Source organism: Leguminivora glycinivorella, chromosome 23 (genome assembly GCF_023078275.1).
Source record: "Leguminivora glycinivorella isolate SPB_JAAS2020 chromosome 23, LegGlyc_1.1, whole genome shotgun sequence".
Classification (NCBI taxonomy): Eukaryota; Metazoa; Arthropoda; class Insecta; order Lepidoptera; family Tortricidae; genus Leguminivora; species Leguminivora glycinivorella.
Window position 1 is genome coordinate 4317388 of NC_062993.1, and position 19580 is coordinate 4336967.

General features: G+C 37.2%; 1 protein-coding gene across 1 annotated transcript; it reads left to right on the forward strand.

Annotated features, from left to right (window-relative positions):
* Positions 1–143: 143 nt before the first annotated feature.
* On the forward strand, positions 144–12739 carry LOC125238364 (tetraspanin-33-like). The gene is made up of 7 exons (XM_048145670.1): positions 144–395; positions 4499–4573; positions 6081–6209; positions 8274–8447; positions 9420–9599; positions 10695–10870; positions 11683–12739. The coding sequence occupies exons 1-7, from the start codon at positions 312–314 to the stop codon at positions 11693–11695; spliced, it is 831 nt and encodes a 276-aa protein (XP_048001627.1). The 5' UTR covers positions 144–311; the 3' UTR covers positions 11696–12739.
* The last annotated feature ends 6841 nt before the right edge of the window (positions 12740–19580 follow it).

The following is a 19580-nucleotide window of genomic DNA, read 5'->3' on the forward strand; positions in this document are numbered from 1 at the left end:
TAAATTATAAAAACCTATCTTTTTTGCAACGCTTTAAATTTTGGCGCCTTTTTTACTGATTTTTTGACAACTGTCTTCATGAGTGTACAGGATCCTTTAGATTTATTTGTGCTGGTCACACAGTATACAAAAAATCTGTAAGCTCTATGCTCATCTGTCAAACCAATAATCGAACGGACGTTGTGGTTGGGACACAGAATTACTCATCAATGGATTATTTATATTGATATTATTGTAAATAGTAAACTCCTGGTAGTATTTATTAACCCAAAATCATTTTAATTGCTGTTATATGACCTAAAAAAATAACCATGCAGCGTCGAAGGGGACCAAACTTTACGTACGTTAGTGGCTGTGTGAAATATATGATTTTTGTGCTGAATTTTGTGTTTTGGGTAAGTTTTTGCTAATAATCTTTGGTAATAATTAATTATAGGAAGTATTTTGAATGATAATTATCTCATAACATTCATTAGAAAAGAGTTACTCGGTTTTGTAAAAGCTATTGTTTTATTGTGTACACGGTGAATCATTTTTCCCAGACTTGTGTTGGGTTGAATTGAATCGAAATGTTTAACCGAACGTAACCGCGACAATCTGTTTCCGCTGCGGCTATCTCAGTTATCGTTGTGAATTGTTATTTGCATTGATTTAAAAACTGTCCTTGAATATATTTTTTTTTTATAAAAAATATTAAACTTTAACATTAGCGTCATGGAAGCCTTTACATTGTTGTTGGTAAAATATTGTGGGTACCTAAATCATAATCTCAGTTAAAATAATGTATGAAACATATTTCAAAAACTTTCCTTTCTTTGTTTGGTACTTAATCAAAATCATTGACAAACATCTGTATAGATTTTTTTACATATATTTCAAGTTGAGGAAGTAACTCATTAAATCTGTATTCAAATATAATAAACCACTAATAACTTACTTCCTGAAATATGGGATAATACTGAAAAGACTTCCTCTTAGATTGTAAAGTATAATTTTTCCTCTTTTTAACCCCCAACGCAAGAACGATGGTGTGTTATAAGTTTGACGTGTCTGTCTGTCTGTGGCATGCTAGCTCCCGAACGGATGAACCGACCGAAAGCTGAGTTAGTCGGGAGTGTTCTTAGCCATGTTTCATGAAAATCGGTCCACTATGTTGGGGTTTTTTTCAAAATTTTAATTTTTTGTTTAGGTTATTTCACTCTAAATACTGTTATGATTAGTAAATAATGATTTAGCCTATATCTGCCCCACTGCTGAGAACAGCATGCATGAGAAGGGTTGGGCTCCAATGTAAATTTGTCTTTGCCGACACAAAGGAGTTGCCTCACAATGCTACTGGCTCTGTTGGAACCCGACTAATGAACAATGTATATTTTGTAAAACCCCCGTCAGTGGACCGATTTTCATCAATCATGGTTAAGAACACTCGCATTTAATTCAGCTTTCAAATAACAAATGAAATCTAAATCGGTTCATACATTCATAGATTAAATATAAAAAGATCATACCATCCCATACATCAAAATGCGACCGCCTAAGAACGCGCATACACTACACCACACATAGATGGCACTATAAAAAAAGTCTTGTAGCTTTCGATTATACTTTTAGATGGCGTTAAGTGTTACTTTTGACATAGATTTATGGCTCTGGCTGGTGGTGTAGTGTATGCGCGTTCTTAGGCGGTCGCATTTTAATGTATGGGATGGTATGATCTTATATTTAATCTATGATTCATGTGAAAGCTACAATGCTACAGACAGTCACATCCACATCAAACTTTTAAAACCCTGTCATTTTTGCATGGGTTAAAAGCTCAAGTAAACTTTTGCTATAAAAACTCCTATTCATATTTAATATATTTAGGAAAAATATGTCTCAGTCCCACACAAAAGCAAAACAAAACTTTAGATTTTTTAAAATTAAATGGCCTCAGTCCCATTGGTGGGACTATTTTGCCAGTGTCAAGGTGATATAAGCTAATTGTTTTAAGATTTTGGTACGGTAAGTACGACTGTGTTCGGTAGTTGGCACTTGTAAATTGATAGCTAGATTTTACAAGGGCACGTGGACTATCGGCCGTTGACGACAAAAAAGGGGCAAAACGCGTTTCGAGATTAATTCTTCATCAGCTTCTCACTATAACATTAGTTTACTGCATAATAAGCTATCGATATTACACTTTAAACAACATTAATGAGCAAAAGAAGGAGAAAATATTCACGACACGATACCGCTAAGATGGCGCCCGTACCGGAAGTCAAAACAAAACTTATAAAATAAAATTAGTTAAAATCATCATCATAACAATATCATGTACTTAGATATAATTCAATACCTATTGTCAAATATGTAATGTGTTTATTTTTTTGTGTTCAGGAAAATATTTGCATTCACAATATTTTCAAGAAATACATACTAGCAAAGTAGGTCACAGAATTCAATATAAATTAATTACAAAGGACAAATGTGTCCCTTAATTTCAAACTCGGTTAAATCCATTCTGCTTTAAGGTTGATTATGTGTCAAAATATTATACAATCTGAAAAATAATCAACCTTATAGCAGAATGGATTTACCCGAATTTGAAGTTAAGCGACATATATATTTCCCTGTATTGATGATGTCAATGTTTTGGTACTATTGCTGTATATAGGGGCAATATCCTGTGACTCATATTGTCCTTTTGATAGCCAGTCTGGCCTAGTATGTTGTGACTCTGCTGCTAAGCCGTAGTCCTGGGTTTGAAGTCAGTAGTGAGGCACAATAGGCCAGCGACAATGATAGAAGTTTTCAATATGCTATCAAAAGAATAACAGCCAGTTAACCAGCATAACCACAAAATTAAAATTTTGAAAAAACCTCCGTCCGTGACATAGTGGACCGATTTTCATGAAACAAACTCAGCTTTCAGACAAAAAAAAACTAAATCTAAATCGGTTCATCCATTCGGGAGCTACGATGCCACTCACAGACACACACACAGACAGACAGACAGACAAACAGACAGACAGACAGACAGACACGTCAAACTTATAACACCCCGTCGTTTTTGCGTCGGGGTTTAAAAACTGACAGTCAATAGCTTTTTTCCATGAAATGATTGTCACATTAATGTTTATAAACATTTTTACTTAAGTAATACAGCAACACAAAAGATTGTATGAAACAATGAAAACAGGCCCCGTAGCCGAATGGATTTCTGCGACGCGAAACGCCACCGAAACGCCGCAGAAAGTAACGTAACGCTGTACCGCTCTGTCGCGCCATTACGCAAGAGCGATAGAGATAGCTACGCAAGAAATATTATCATGAGCGTTTGTGCGTTCGGTTACGCACACTGGGCAGATTGAAACAAACACTGAAAAAACATTTAAGGATTAAAGCTAGGAACATATTACGCGGACGTCCGACGTCGCGCGACCGCGGACGCGGATCTAGACAATGAATATACACTTAACCGTGCAAACTATCGGTCGTCGGTCGTGGACGTGGCCTTGAGCGCACGGACGTCCGATCGAAATCTGGCTCGCTGGATGTTTTGGTCAGCCGAAGCCACGCCCAGAAGACCGAGCACACTGATCGGTCGCGGATGTCCTCGTAGTATGTTCCTAGCTTCATGGTCTTATTCAAATGTTAACTTTAACAAGCTATTGATAATCATTTGTCAGTAATACATATTTGAGATATTAATGTCTTTCCAAAGTAAATGGTACCTACCACAGTGCTTACCATAAGGATGAAATACGTTTGTACCTTTATAATAATAATAATCTGTTAATAATAGTAAGTACCTACGAGTAGACTTGGCTTACGAGATAACCGCCATGTGGGATGTTGATTCGACGATCATTGTCCCGATAGTCGTTTTAGCGAACGGTCTCATAGCGAAGAGTCTCGACCAACATCTCGAGAGACTCTCGCTAGGTGGTTGGATCAAGGGTCAGATTCAGAAGGCGGTGATCTTGGACACGGCGCGGATAGTCCGACGGTTCCTCTCTCTGCAGCCCTAACCACCGGCAGCTTGGGCCCTGCCCCGCTGCTGGCAGCACCCTAGGTTAGGTTTTTTATAATGTGTTTATATGTTTTACATTGTTTTGTAAGTGTTTTTTTTTATTTTACTTTTATACTCATATTGTACAAAACCTAACTTAAGAAGGAAGATAAATAAAGGAATAATAATATTCAGTTATAGCATCCTTATGTTTAAGCGACAATTGTGGCACCTTTTACTTGAGAAGGGAATAGTAGTCAGCGTAGCCGAATGGCAATCGTCGCCAGACGCCGACAGAAATGCAGTCTGGCTCTGTCGCGTTAATAAGCAAGAGCGATAGAGATAGATAGCTACGAAACAGATATCGTGAGCGTTTGTGCTTGTGGCTACGTACCTACCTAGGTATATTTGTTTGTTAGCAAGATCAAAATTTAACAATGGCTTGCTAAGTTTTAAGGATTCGATTCTTTTGATTGTCATGGACACAAATTTCATTGTTTACAGTTGCTTGGAGGACTACTCATAGCTATTGGATTATACGCTTTCCTGGACAAATGGCAAGCTACGGGACTCATAAAGGTATATTTTATTTTACTGCTTTTTAGGGTTCCGTAGTCAACTTCCGTAGGAACCCTTATAGTTTCGTCATGTCTGTCCGTCCGTCCGCGGATAATCTCAGTGACGTATATCAATCACGTCGACAAATTGGTAAAATAAAAAGTGGAAAAACATGTTTTTGAGACAGAAGTATATGCAAGAAAGAGATGCAGATATTTGCCACTCACTCTTACATATAGTTGCGTCTCAAAACTTGAAGCAATAACTTGCTGGTCTAAACTCAGCTTTACGAAAATATCCCACAATAATAAAAAAAAATTAACAGACTAGGTACCTACTCTATGGAAATTAATTTCAATAAATTATACAAAGTATAAAGCTACTATAATATAATAAGAGATGTTAGAGATGTATAGAAGTAGAAATAAAGAAGTTGTTTGACATATACGCCGCACGCCCCGCCCGCTGCCTGGTGACTCAGGCCGCACACTGAAATTACTATTGTTGTAATGTTTTGTTTATTTATACTGTAGTGTATACTACTTACTACTACTAGTACTACTTACTACACAACTACTACTACTACAGATACTACTTATACAAGTCTTAGTAGCTCTTTACACATACACAAGTATAAAATTGGTAGCCTAGCAATAGAGAGTGCGACATTCAATGCAGAGGTCGCGGGTTCGAACCCGGTATCGTGCTAATGAGTTTTTCGGAACTTTTATGGAAATGTTTGAGTCGTCGGCAACCCGAACCCTCTTTAGAACTTGTGCACTCCTTTTTGCTGTGTACTTAACACAGCAAAAATGAGTGTACAAATTTCTAATGGCTAACGCGCATGTGACACTCCTGAGTTGCAGGCGTCCATAGGTTACGGTGAACGCTTTCCATCAGACTTGTTTGCCACCGACGTAATATAAAAATGTCATTTGATGTTTGCCAGTCGCTATTCGGTGAAGGAAAACATCGTGAGGAAACCGGACTCATACCAATAAAGGCCTTATTGGTATAGGCTACTTGACCTTTTTTAAAAGTTTGTCTTATATGATTAAGTACTGTCCAATTAACCGAAATAAAATATATTTCTGACTTTTTAAGTATGAAGGCATAAAGTTCAATATGTCAGTGATTGTTTTGACATGTATTAAAGTTCGAATTCGATGACGTCACCACATCGCTTACAGTGTTTTCGGTGTCCAAAATAAATAAAAAATTACACACATTTTTAATCGAAAATACGTAGTCATCATACCCAAAATCTATAAATATTGTTATTTTATGTCAAATACTACAGAAGACAATCATTTATTGGGCCAAATTCGCTATGAGTATAGTAGCCTATTAGTCCGGTTTCTTTTACCCTGTGAGTGGGAAGGTCAGATGGCAGTCGCTTTCGTAAAACTACGCCAAATCTTGGGATTAGTTCTTGGGGGGCTCCCATGGGCCGTGGTGAAAGCTGGGATAACGCAAGGAGGATGATAAAACATATACAAGTATAAAAAACACTTTTTTACGTTTTCAGTTGGACACAGTGTACGATGTAATGCTGAATATCAGTCTGCTGCTGGCATTGCTTGGAGCAGTTGTGTTTGTGGTCAGTTTCGCGGGCTGCGTCGGCGCGTTAAGAGAGAACACATGTCTGCTCAAATTCGTAAGTACTGCAAGTCTTCGTTATCTTCTAAAGACCCACCATACAAGCAAAATTGCCAATTAAATTCCTATCAATAGAGTTGGAAAAGAGAGTTTCAAATTCTCAATCCTTCAGTAGAGTTAGAAACTCTTCTTTTGTTTGAAAATCGAACGAAACGAAACAAAAGCAACTCTATTTAACTGAGATTGAAACATTGCAGGTGATTTGCACTAGTAAGTACCCGGACATTTAAAAAAAATTATAAATGGGCTTTCTCTTGGCCACAGACTAGTCAAAGGCAAAGACGTGGCCTACGATGGAGTGAGCTCGCCCAAAAGATGGCTGTTCACCCTTGATTTGAAGGCATGGGGTTTTGACATTGAAGTTGAACCAGCCATTGGATCGTCTGTATTGAGTCAATTGATCACAACACAAGGAAAAAACACCTAAACTAAAAGCGTTAGTATGACAAGGGAGACAAAATCTCGACCTTGGTTCGCGGTAAACCGCTAGACTAAATTTTGTCTTGCTGATTTTACCTCAAAAATCTTACAATATATATATATTTTTTAAATCCTGTTCTACTTTTTAGGGTTCCGTAGTCAACTAGGAACCCTTATAGTTTCGCCATGTCTGTCTGTCCGTCCGTCCGTCCGTCCGTCCGCGGATAATCTCAGTAACCGTTAGCACTAGAAAGCTGAAATTTGGTACCAATATGTATATCAATCACGCCAACAAAGTGCAAAAATAAAAAATGAAAAAAAATGTTTTATTAGGGTACCCCCCCTACATGTAAAGTGGGGGCTGATATTTTTTTTCATTCGAACCCCAATATGTGATATATTGTTGGATAGGTATTTAAAAATGAATAAGGGTTTACTAAGATCGTTTTTTGATAATATTAATATTTTCGGAAATAATCGCTCCTAAAGGAAAAAAAAGTGCGTCCCCCCTCCCCTCTAACTTTTGAACCATATGTTTAAAAAATATGAAAAAAATCACAAAAGTAGAACTTTATAAAGACTTTCTAGGAAAATTGTTTTGAACTTGATAGGTTTAGTAGTTTTTGAGAAAAATACGGAAAACTACGGAACCCTACACTGAGCGTGGCCCGACACGCTCTTGGTCGGTTTTTTGCTCTTCTGAATACTTTTTGTCAAATCCCTGTCGATTCACGTGTGGTACCTGCCAGTATTTCATTCACTCATTACCAAGGTTATGAAAAACAATAAATACAGTTTTAATAATTAAAAAAATAAATAAAACCGCCTTCATAAATAAGCGCGTTAGAAAAAACGGAGAAACTAAAAAGCAAAAAATAATAAACCTTTGAATTCAGATTTCTTATCGGATTGCAATAATCTAAACATCCAAATTATAAACAAATTATTTTTGTAGTCGGTATCAGCCCTGTTCATCGCCTTACTATTGCCTGTTTGCCCCACCCAACCATACGCAGGCTGGTTTTTTTTTTAAAGTTTATTTATTTCTTGATTTTTAGTGGTTCCTATTGATATTATAAGTATCAGTCCGAATATGCGTACAGTACTGAAAGAATTATGCTTTAACTCCTAACCATTGAGGAGTTGACCTCCCATCATCAGCTCACCCACATAAAATTATAAATACTGGTGTACCTTTGAAAAATACACTAAAAACATTACATGTGCCTATAACATTTGAAGAGTTCCCTCGATTTCTCCAATATCCCATCATCAGACCCCGAATTGGTGCCAATGGGACCATATCGCGGTTATACCCGTTCGATTAAAAAAAAATTGAAAATCGGTTCACGATTTTCGGAGATATCGAGTAACATACATACAAAAAAAAAAATTCAGTCGAATTGAGAAACTCCTCCTTTTTTTTAGGTCGGTTAAAAAATATATATAAATGGGCTTACTCTTGGCCACAGACTAGCCAAAGGGAAAGACGTGGCCTACGATGGAGTGAGCTCGCCCAGAAGATGCCTGTTCATCTCTGTTGATATTTTGTGGTTTTCTTAGATTTGATCACCAATAATCGCTCTTACTATAATTTCTTTACTTTTAGTAGTAAAATAACCTACAAATTTTCTCTTTCCAGTATTCTCTCTGCCTCCTAATCCTCTTCCTCGTGGAAATGGGCGGTGCTGTCTGTGGCTTCGCGTTCCCGCGCTCTCTCCACGGCTTCCTCGAGATTGGCTTCACGGAACGAGTGCTGCATGCGTATAGAGATGACCCTGACCTTCAGAACTTCATTGATTTTGCTCAGAGCGACGTAAGTAGCCCTTGATGTTACATACATATTATTGTTTAAAATTAGCATTAAATTCATTTATCACGAAATAAAACTATGAATTTTAAATTCATTATACGCGATTTAATCCGTTTCCATAGTTTTATTTCACGAGTAACTATCGCGGTAACCGAAGACAATTTCATTTATCATGTTAGAGTAGCCAGAGCGACATAACGAGTTTGTTACTATTAATTTTGGTGAAATCCTGGTCACGGCACCAAAATGTAGCTGACTTTCAGAACTTCATTGACATTGTTCAGACCTTGATAACTTTGAGCTTACGATTCACGGTTTCCTTGAGATTGTCTTCACGGAACGAGTGCTGCATGCGTATAGAGATGACCCTGACCTTTAGAACTTCATTGACTTTGCTCAGAGCGATGTAAGTATTTATTATTATGTTTTACATTTATCCCGAATTTATTTCATGTTTTAGTTTATGCATAAGATGTCCTTCTTCTATTAAAACTTCATGGACAAAACAACGACTTTTACGCTTCTGAATCCTGGTCACGGCACCAAAATGTAGGAACTTAACGTACCATTAGACTGATACCAACTACTTATAGTTTAGATATTATTACTTTATGATTTTTTTTTGTACATTTTCTTGGAATAATTATGGTCGCATCGTGTCTCGTACTCACAAAATAAGATTTATCCACAACCAGTGAAATCTTTCGAAACCGTAGAACGAATTGATTAGTGACTGACCCAATTGATAATTATTAGGTAATACTTGATTGTACAATATAAACGTGCAGAATAGAACTGAAGTAATATTATTTTCATCTAATAAATATTTAACTTACTTATTTTTAAGCGGAATACAGGAAATGACAGGTTAGGGCAGTGATAACTAAGGAGGTTTTTAGTTTCGTCTAACCCTAATTAAAACCAATATCAACATTTTATGTACATATTTAGATTTAAAATTTTCAATATTTTCAGTTCCATTGCTGCGGCCTGACGTCCGATGGCTACATGGACTGGTCGAAGAACGAATACTTCAACTGTTCCTCACCTTCCGTGGAGAGGTGCGGGGTTCCATTCTCGTGCTGTATCAACGCCACGGACATTGCTTCTGGGCTGGTCAACATTATGTGCGGATATGGTGCTCAGAACTATCCGGTAATAATGTTTTTATAAAGTTTATTGCACAAGCTATGTCGGCCGATTGTCAAATTCATGGGTAATGTTTTGATATAAGGTCATGTAAAACCAATAGGTAAGATAGGTTCGTTCAAGGTTAAACTGTGTAGGAACACGACCCCCGCGTTGCGGGGCTTTGTCGACTCAAGGAAAAATAAGTTTTTTTACATTTCATGATATAGAGGCGTTTCGTGATCGGCCGTCGACATATCATAAACAACCGGAGGATTTAAAGGTAAATAGTCGAGGAACGAATACTTCAGCTGCTCGTCGCCTTCTGTAGAGCGGTGTGGGGTTCCATTCTCGTGTTGTATCAACGCCACGGACATTGCTACTCGTCTAGTCAATATTTTGTGCGAATATGGCGCTCAAAACGATCCGGTAACAATATTTTAAACTTCATTGTAGAAAATAAAATATGTCTGCTTATTGTCAAATTCCTGTGTATTTTGACGGAAAGTCACGTAAAACGAATAGATAAACGACTCCCGCTTTGCGGGGCTTCATCGACTCGACTCACGGAACGAGACAACGGGTTGAAGAGTAACTTGATTTCCGTGCCCTGCGAGGGACTCTTGATATGTCGTTTGTACTTCAGTAATCTGTAATAACATGTACAGCTTGGCAAAAAAAGAGTACAGATTAAAAAGTCAAGATTATAGTGTCGTTTCGTTTTCTCACACATATTGATTTGAAAAAGTACACACTACAATGCTGCCATTTTTATTTCTTCTTTTTTTGCTAGGCTTTAATATAAAAAATATTTTAAGCGGGTTACTCACGTGTTAAGTCGATATAGCGTTCGACATGTTTTGATCCATTTTCGAGGATCTTTCTCAAGAGTAGCGACCCCTCCTTTACATGTCGCTACTCTTGAGAAAGATCCTCGAAAATGGGTCGAAACCCGCGTAACCCGAGAGTAACCCGCTTAAAATATTTTTAAATATGTTTGAGTCTCACGGGAGTTTTATAGGTTAAAAGGCTTTAATATTATAATAAATCACTGAGAGAAAGATAGTCAATCTCACTTAACGTTAAAAACTTCAAATACTAATTCAAAATTTAACATTTCAGGTGGCCGAAGCGAGCAAGCGTGTCTGGACCAGCGGTTGCATAGAAATAGTTCGTTCCTGGATGGAGCGGAACTTATACACTATAGCATCAGTGGCCTTAGGAGTGGCCCTGTCACAACTATTCGTTATTTACCTCGCTAAGACTTTGGAGGGACAGATTGAGCTGCAAAAATCCAGGTAAATATAGAATAAACTAACCACAAAATTAAAATTATGAAAAAACCCCCGAACACGACATAGTAGACCGATTTTCATGAAACATGGCTAAGAACACTCCCGACTTACTCAGCTTTCAGACAAAAAGAAACTAAATCTAAATCGGTTCATCTGTTCGGGAGCTACGATGCCACAGACAGACACACAGACAGACAAACAGAGAGACAGACAGACACGTCAAACTTATAACACCCCGTCGTTTTTGCGTTGGGGGTTAAAAATCACTATCTATGTATAAGAATGTTAGAAATAGTCCGATATTGGATGGAGCGAAACTTACACACTATAGCATCAGTGACCTTAGGAGTAGCTCTTTCACAACTGGGGGGTTACTATGACGTACTAAAGACGTTCAGTTTAGGTTGAGAGAAAGGGACACAGCTATAGCAGTTACATAGCTCCGTCCCTCTCTCTCAACCTAAACTGAGCGGCTTTAGCACGTCATGGTAACCCCCCTGTTCGTCATATATCTGGCCAAGACTCTGGGCAGATTGATTTATTAGTTAGATTCGGCCACAGATTTTTTTATACCACATCGGTGGCAAACAGGTATACGGTCTGTCTGATGGAAATCGTTCACCGTAACCTATGGACGCCTTAAGGGGTGTCACATGCGCGTTGCCGACCTATTAAAAACTAGTACACTCCTTGTTTGAAGAACGTATACTGTAGTTCATCAGGAATAACTCGGCAAGGAGCACATAGCTCTGAAACCGCACGGTACGCGACCATTGTATGATTGGTTGTCTGTAATGTATTGTGTTGTATGACAGGTGGCAGACATGAAACAGGGGCACGGCGGGCGCCTACCGCGACGACTGTCGCCGCGCGCTGCTGTAGCACGCGGCGCCCGCTCCCGCTGTCGCTACCGCCACCGCTCCCGCCACCGCTCCCGTCGCCGCTCTGCATCTCTAACCGGTATTACAAAACAACACGAGTGTACAGCGGTCGGCACAGAGCGCGTCCGCGCCCGCTACCGCTTATGAGGTATACAAAAGAAACGTAATGTGTGTAGCGGCTAGCTAAAGGCGCGCTTTGTTTCCGCTACCGCTCCTGCTCGCTATTTCCTACAAGTATGTATCAAAAAGGACATGTTGATAAGCAGATGTGTTTTCAAGTAGTAAACAGTGAAGTGAGTCATGAGACATAAAATAAAATCGACTCTAATATAAAGGTTCCCGTTTTTGAGTGGTTTTAATGACAACTCTCAGTCATTCTTATTTCAGCAATGTGGAGGCACACTGACATTTTATCCCACCAGGCGGCGCCTGTGCAAGTGTCTAGGCATGTCACTGTCATTCATATGTGTGAGAGAGAAAAAAAACATATCTTCTCGCTCTCACGTATGAAATTCTTTATCTGTGCAATGGACTAATAGAGTGGCGCCATCTGTCACCTTTGAGTATGCCTCCTCATTAAGTACATTTAAAAATTGATTTACACTCGTCCTACTTTTCATTACTTAAATTCCCATAAGAGTATTTCTCATAATCACAAAACAAAAACAGTTGGCGCGCGGATGACGTAACACAGTGAAAAAGTATGCAGTGGAAAGGTAGCTTTAAACTTGACGGCGTTACCCAGTGTGACGCAGTGGACAAAGTGAATGTTTGTAAACGTAACACAATGGACTGGAATTATTATAATGTCCGACAAACTTGGTTTGTTCGGACATAAGCCAAAAAAAGCAGCTTAGTTATAGTAAAATCTACTTTTTTCTATCTCATGGAAAAAATATGTAGGGCCTGAGGGCACGCTCGGAGCGGAGCGTTCGGCGGGGCGGGCGAGTGCATACTATACACCGTGTTTTTTTTAATTTCCGTTAAATTCGACACGTCGTTAGGTTTATTATCAAGAACCACCCTGTATATCACTTACTTAAATTCGCAAAAAACAATGTTTCATCCTTTTCATACATAATAAATGAATTTATTAGTGTGAGATACCCTTAAGAATAATATTCAAGTTAGTGTCAAGTGATTGACGTCACATGTCAAAACAAATAACATCACATGTCAAAACAATTTTTAAAGGCAGTCACACACGTGTTCAGTAATTTTCTTTATTTTTTTAATAACTCGATAACCGTAAGAGTTAATATGCTAGTTTCTTAGAGAAATTAATTGTATTTCATCTAAATAACCTTCCCTTAAAGTTAACGGAATTCAATAAAAACATGGTGTATATGCAGCGTCGACTCAGGACACATGTATGAGCTTCCATTGTTTGATTTGCACAATTTGAGCTTGCACTCAGGCTGCACACTAAGGGTCACTTGCACCACCGAAAATGAAGGGTTTTTTTCATTATAAATGGGCTTACTCTTGGCCACAGACTAGCCAAAGGCAAAGACGTGGCCTACGATGGAGTGAGCTCGCCCAGAAGATGCCTGTTCACTCTTGATTTGAAGGTTGCCGGGTTATATGAGCTCGGAAATATAGCAGCCGGCAAGGATTTCCACTCCTTGGCAGTGCGCATAAGAAAAGAAGAAGCAAAGCGCTTCGTGCGAATTCGCGGAATATCTATCAAGTAAGGATGGAGACCGGCCGTGCGTCTAAGAGTCCGATGGTAGAATGGGGACGGTGGAATAAGTGTCAAATTCCATATAAATAATAATTTATATATGGAATTTGACAGTTGACAGGCCACTAACCTTGAGTTAAGCGGGCGGTGCTAGTGGCCCTAAGGCACTGGTCCCACCGCGAGCTAGTAAGCTATAAGCTATCGGCTATAAAAACGAACAAAAGATAATCACTCCCGTGTAAATAAAAGAGACACGGCGATGTTTATAGTTACTCGCCCAGCGGTGAGCTATCAAAATCGCCGTGTCTCTTTTATTCGCACGGGAGTGCTTATCTTTTGTTCGTTTTTATAGCCGATAGCTCATAGCTAACTAGCTCGCGATGGGACCAGTGCCTAAGAAACAATAACTACATTGCACTATGTGGATGAAAAGATGTTGAGATAGTAAAAAGTTGATTATATGTGGATTTTAAATATAATGTATATTATAAGAATGTATGTTATAAGAATATATCTGCGATTTATTATAGTACATTAAGTGTATCATAATGGGAAATATAAGCCGTTTCTTCAACTTTTGCATATTAGAGAATAGGCGAGACGACTAAAAAACTAATTAGTCCGTCAGTTAGATTATCAAAGAATTTTAGACACGTATTTTTTCTTTTTTGTCATCGTAAACGAAAAATGACGACGGTACAGTGCGTTGAAGTTTCGTTTTCAGATGGCAGTCGCTTTCGTAAAAACTAGTGCCTACGCCAAATCTTGGGATTAGTTATCAAAGCGGACCCCAGGCTCCCATGAGCCGTGGCAAATGCCGAGATAACGCAAGGAGGACGATGAAGTGACGTCACAAGCACCCACTCCGGAACTTTGATGCTCTATATCTTTTTATTTTTTCATTAATTAGAAAAACGAAAAATATGTGTTCAGTATTTTTGGACGATCTAACTGATGGACTTAACAGAATGCCATTTTTTTTATGAAGTCGTCATCCTTATTACGTATTAATAGACCAAGAGTTAGTGAAAATATGGATTTATCCTTCTTATGCTTTAATTCGTTAAATGTTTGAAGATAGTCCAGTAAAAAGCACGGATTTACAAAAGTTGCTCTAAAATATCGTCACTACTTTGAAACAATCTCGTATCTCACGCTGCTCCTCAAAGTTAAAACGCAGTAAGTCTATATGCATTCCATACATACTTACTACAATTTTCTTTTCATTGACAGACGAAGATACAAGTTTTTTAAAAAATAGTGACGATATGTCCCATAGTTCTCATGTAGGGGCGTTTTCAAAATTTGGGACAAATTAACTCACTATCAGTTTTGTGACGATAATTGAGCATGAAATTTCAGTAAATAATTTTTTTTTGTTAGTTACATAAACTATAAGCGATAATCTACATTTACAATGTGAAAAAAGTAAATTGTTAGACATATTTAATGCTTAATTTTTTGTTAACGACTTATGCTAATTGGGGGAGACCCAAATTCTGAAAAAGCCCGTAGACGAATTAAGAGCCACAAAACATATTTTTGAGTGTTTATATTTGACTGTCAAAATGAATTTGTTCGGTACCTACCGATTCAACAGAGCGGCAGCTGATGTTTACAAATAGTCATGATTCATTCTTAATCAATGACCACTTAACGAATTATCGTCCGGAAGAGAATGACGTATTTTTATCTGACGCATAAAGAATAAAAAACAGTATAAGAGTGCAATATTAAATAAATCCAGACAAAATGCTATAAATCGCATTTACAACAAAATATGCGGTGAAATAGTGTCATGAACGCCATATTGTGTACGTCATAATGTGCCATTGCAGCTGGCAAAAAAAGAGTATAAATGTTTATTTTTTATCATAGCAACACTTCCTGTTCTCATACAAAAGTGACTTAATAGTTGCCATGTGCAAAAAGGTGTAAGGTACAGCGGGTTAACCCTTCGTATGCTTAGACACGGATCCGTGCGTGGGAATTTTAATCTATTGTTTTAAATGTCAAGGTCATATTTTCAATGATCAAAATTGACAGGCTGCATACGAGGGGTTAATTTCGACTGAGGGTGAAATGCAACTGGTAACTGATGCATTTTTTTCCATGTTTTACAATGTTTGCATTATCAAATTGAGTGTCCACTGGTTATACAGGATGTAACATTAATGCTGGTGATCCATTTAAGAGCATAACCGGTATCGTATAGCGGTTACGAATACCACTTCCTTTTTTTAAAATAAACACCATGAAAATTAAAGGTACTATAGAAGGTAATGTATAAGCCGTAGGATTTATCTTCGGCAATTATGTTACATAGTGTATATAGCACGCGTGCTCAGTGGATCAACTTAATAGTGTAATAATGGAAAAAATCTATCAGTTATAATTGCCCCCCCAGTCGATATTTACCCCGCTGTACCTTACCTAGATGGCGGCGACCCTATCATTTTGTACTCTTTTTTGCCAGGCTATATGTATTATATCTTAAAAGAATTTAGAAAATTTCATATGCATTTATAAATGGAATCTCGAAGTATTTATTGCATTTATTACCAGTGCGATTATTTAAAAAAACTTTGTTTAAATCGTTTGTTGCTAAATGTGCTAAAACTAAAGTACCAAAAATGATGATCATCAAAAACACTTTCTTGTATCATCTTTTGAATGTAGGTCGATAAGAAATAATTAAAGACCGACAATTAAAAAAAAATGAATTTACATATACAATTTAAGGAAATCAAAATGAGTTTAATTATATTCAGATTCTAAACACGCGAGTTGACTTTGTAAGTCTTGATTTACGTGTATAAAAAAATGTGTATATAAAAGTATCACTGCCTAACCATGAGTAGTTTTAAGATATCTTGTACTAGCTTTTGCTAGCGGTTTCGCTCGCCTTAAATTCGAATATTACGGAATGTTCCATACAAACTTCCACCCCCCATTTTATATAAGTATGGATTTACACGGTGCGAGTATGTAACCTCATCAGTCCGCAATCTAAATGAGTTTTTTGCAAAAATTTCATTTTTGGCACAAACTTTTATCGCCGACTGTACCTTTCTTTCAACAGTCATCTACTGTTTCTAAAAACCCCTTACTCGATGGGGATACGACGTTTAATAGCAGAGTTCCTATGACCACTTTTTTTGCTCCATCATCAGATCAGCTCCATGATACCATAATATTGCATTGTCACGTGATTTACATGTGTGCAAAATTTGAGCTCAATCGAAAACCGGGATATGGGGCTTTAGCTTCTACATTTTGACGCACACTAATATACTAACAAGGCAAGTTGTTTAAAAGCTTGTAAAAAAAAAAAACAGCATACAAGCGCGCCTTGTAAATAGGCCCTAATTTACGAAATTGCCATAATTAAAGTTGTTAAAGAGTATTCGCCGACAAATTTGATGGCACCTGCCTTGGTTTTTAATAAATGACACAAAAGTTCCGGTGTAACCTATGGAATTTGGTTGAAATTGTTTACCGTTCAGTGCCCCCGCACATGGCAAGTCAAAAACAAATAACTTTGGAAATATTAAGTGGGTGAATCAACTTTTTCTTGCCTGTTATTGCCATGGTTACGGTCCCCTGAGTCACGCTGGTTTTATACAAAATTATGCTACTGAAATTATGCAAGCATGTATGTAGTCCTTGTTTGTAGGTGGCAAATTAAGGCAAGGGCTTGTTAACACCAGAAAAATGCATGATTGCATAGTTTAAGTAGCATAATTTTGCAAAAAACCAGCTTGACTCAGGGGACCGTAACCATGGCAATAACAGGCAAGAAAAAGTTGATTCACCCAAGTACTAGCTTTTGCCCGAGGCATCCCGTTAGAAAGAGACAAAAAGTAGCCTATGTAACTCCATCCTTTCAACAATCTCCACTTAAAAAAGCACAATTTTTTCGCTCCGTTTTGCCGTGAAAGACGGACAAACACTTTCCTATTCATAATATAAGTATGGATATTAACCCCCTTATAAAACAGCTGTTTGTCCGCGGATGTGTCAAATATCGTGGGCTTGCCATGAAGAGCAAAAAATTCTTCCCGGAAAAAAATTCAAAAAGGTGATCTACTTTACTTACGGATCCCGTGCCTGGGTTAAAAAGTGTTGTCCCTTTCTATCAAACACATAGATCAACGTGACAGATAATGACAAACGATTATTAGCTAATTCAGGTTTATAAAGCGCATGAATAACGCCACATGCCATTATTTATTTTGATGAATTTACTAATGTTTACTTTTTAGACTAACCCTCTTATTTAAAAAGTTACTAAACTTAGTTAAAAACGTGTTTTGTCCCTTTCTGTCATGTTGACTTATGTATTTGTGAGAAAGGGACGAAACTCTTCAGTATTTTTTTATGAATGAGGGGGTAAATATGTAACAGCTTTATTTACGTAGTTTTAGTTAGGATTTTTAGGTCAATCATATATTCTATCGTCTTCCTGTCTTACATAGGCACCTGTATAACATTTACCTTTGTCATCTTGTTCAGTAATTTAATATACATAGGTAGCAATAAGATTCAGTTACTCATACAAATTTTCAATTTCTTATTTAAATATAATTAAGAACATTGTTTTTCTTGTTCATCTAAAAACAATGCTGATATTATGGCTGAATTTAATATAGTAGGTAATTAGAAGAAAATCATTTGATGTTTATTACCCATGGTGAATCGAAAACAGTACACACATTAAATACTTCCATTCCGTTACCGCCATAAGACATACATGTATATTGTATTATATGGGCAATGGTAACGGAATGGAAAAATGTAAGAGATGTATAAATATTTCTTTAAATTAATAGCTATTTATTTCTACTGGTACTTGTACTGATCTACATCACAACAGATCTCGCTCATTTCATTCATTCAACTATTTTTATATTAAAAAAAACTATGGTTGATTTAGTGTCAATTATTTTTTACACTAGTCAAAATTTATTATTGTTTAACTTCGTATTTTGAAGAAAAAAGTTGTATTTACTTGTTACTCTTGAGTTTTTCTTGCTCACTGAACTTTACTATGTTACTTTACTTGTGTATTTGCCTTTTTAACGTTATATTTAAAAAAAACACCAACAAGTTGATCTTAGGCAGCATTTGGTTAAGTACTCGAATTTACATAAGTTTTGAATGATCAATTATCATTGTTTCTGAATTTGAAAGTGTACATTGTGCGACGTGGGGCGTAAGTTGAATATTGCAACGAGAGTAAGTCGCATCGGATTGCAGACTCGAGTTTGCAATATGCTTACGTCCCGTGTTACACACTGTTTTTATCACACTTAAGAGTTTTTCTATAATTCCAGCTCCGCCTGCATGCAATTGTGATAAAAATATGATTAAATTTATTTCGTCTACTTTTTTAAAACATTTTAACAATTCACACTGTGTATTCAATATTAACATTGCAAAAAAACTTATACTAAAAACCTTACACTAAAATATCTTGACGAAATGAATTGTGTAGATGACAAAATAGGCTTTGTTTTTACTATGTTAAAAAGGTAAATTAAAATTAGCAAGTAGACCACACTAACGCTCAAAACTTCGCTGCTCATAGTGCTCATGTTTCGAACCAAATTGTTTCGACTTTTATTGATTAACCAAATTTAGAGTGCGTTAAGTTATAAATTGCCTAAGTAGAAAGATAAAACAACTTTCCTATAAGTAGTTTTCTTTCAACCCCTTATTTGCCAAGAGTGGCACTGAAGCTTTAGTAGTTTCATGTGTTCTGCCTACCCCTTTATGGGATACAGGCGTGATTGTATGTTGTATGTTGTCCTATGAGTATGTAACTGAAAGTTAAAAGTTTAGGAAAATAGACGGAAACGGACTTAAGTTCTGAAATTGAAGGACTGCTTTCACATTTTATGTTATATAATATCTAATCAAAATCCAAACCTCTGACGACTATTAGGCACTGGTCCCACGAAAGCGAGCTGTGAGCTATCGGCAATAGAAACGAACAAAAGATAGTCGCTCCCGTGTAAATAAAAGAGACGCGATGATAGCGCGAGCGAGTTATAGTTCGTCGCCGAGCGGAGAACTATAAATCACTCGCTCTCTCTCTCTCTCTTTTATTTATTATTTACACGGGAGTGACTATCTTTTGTTCGTT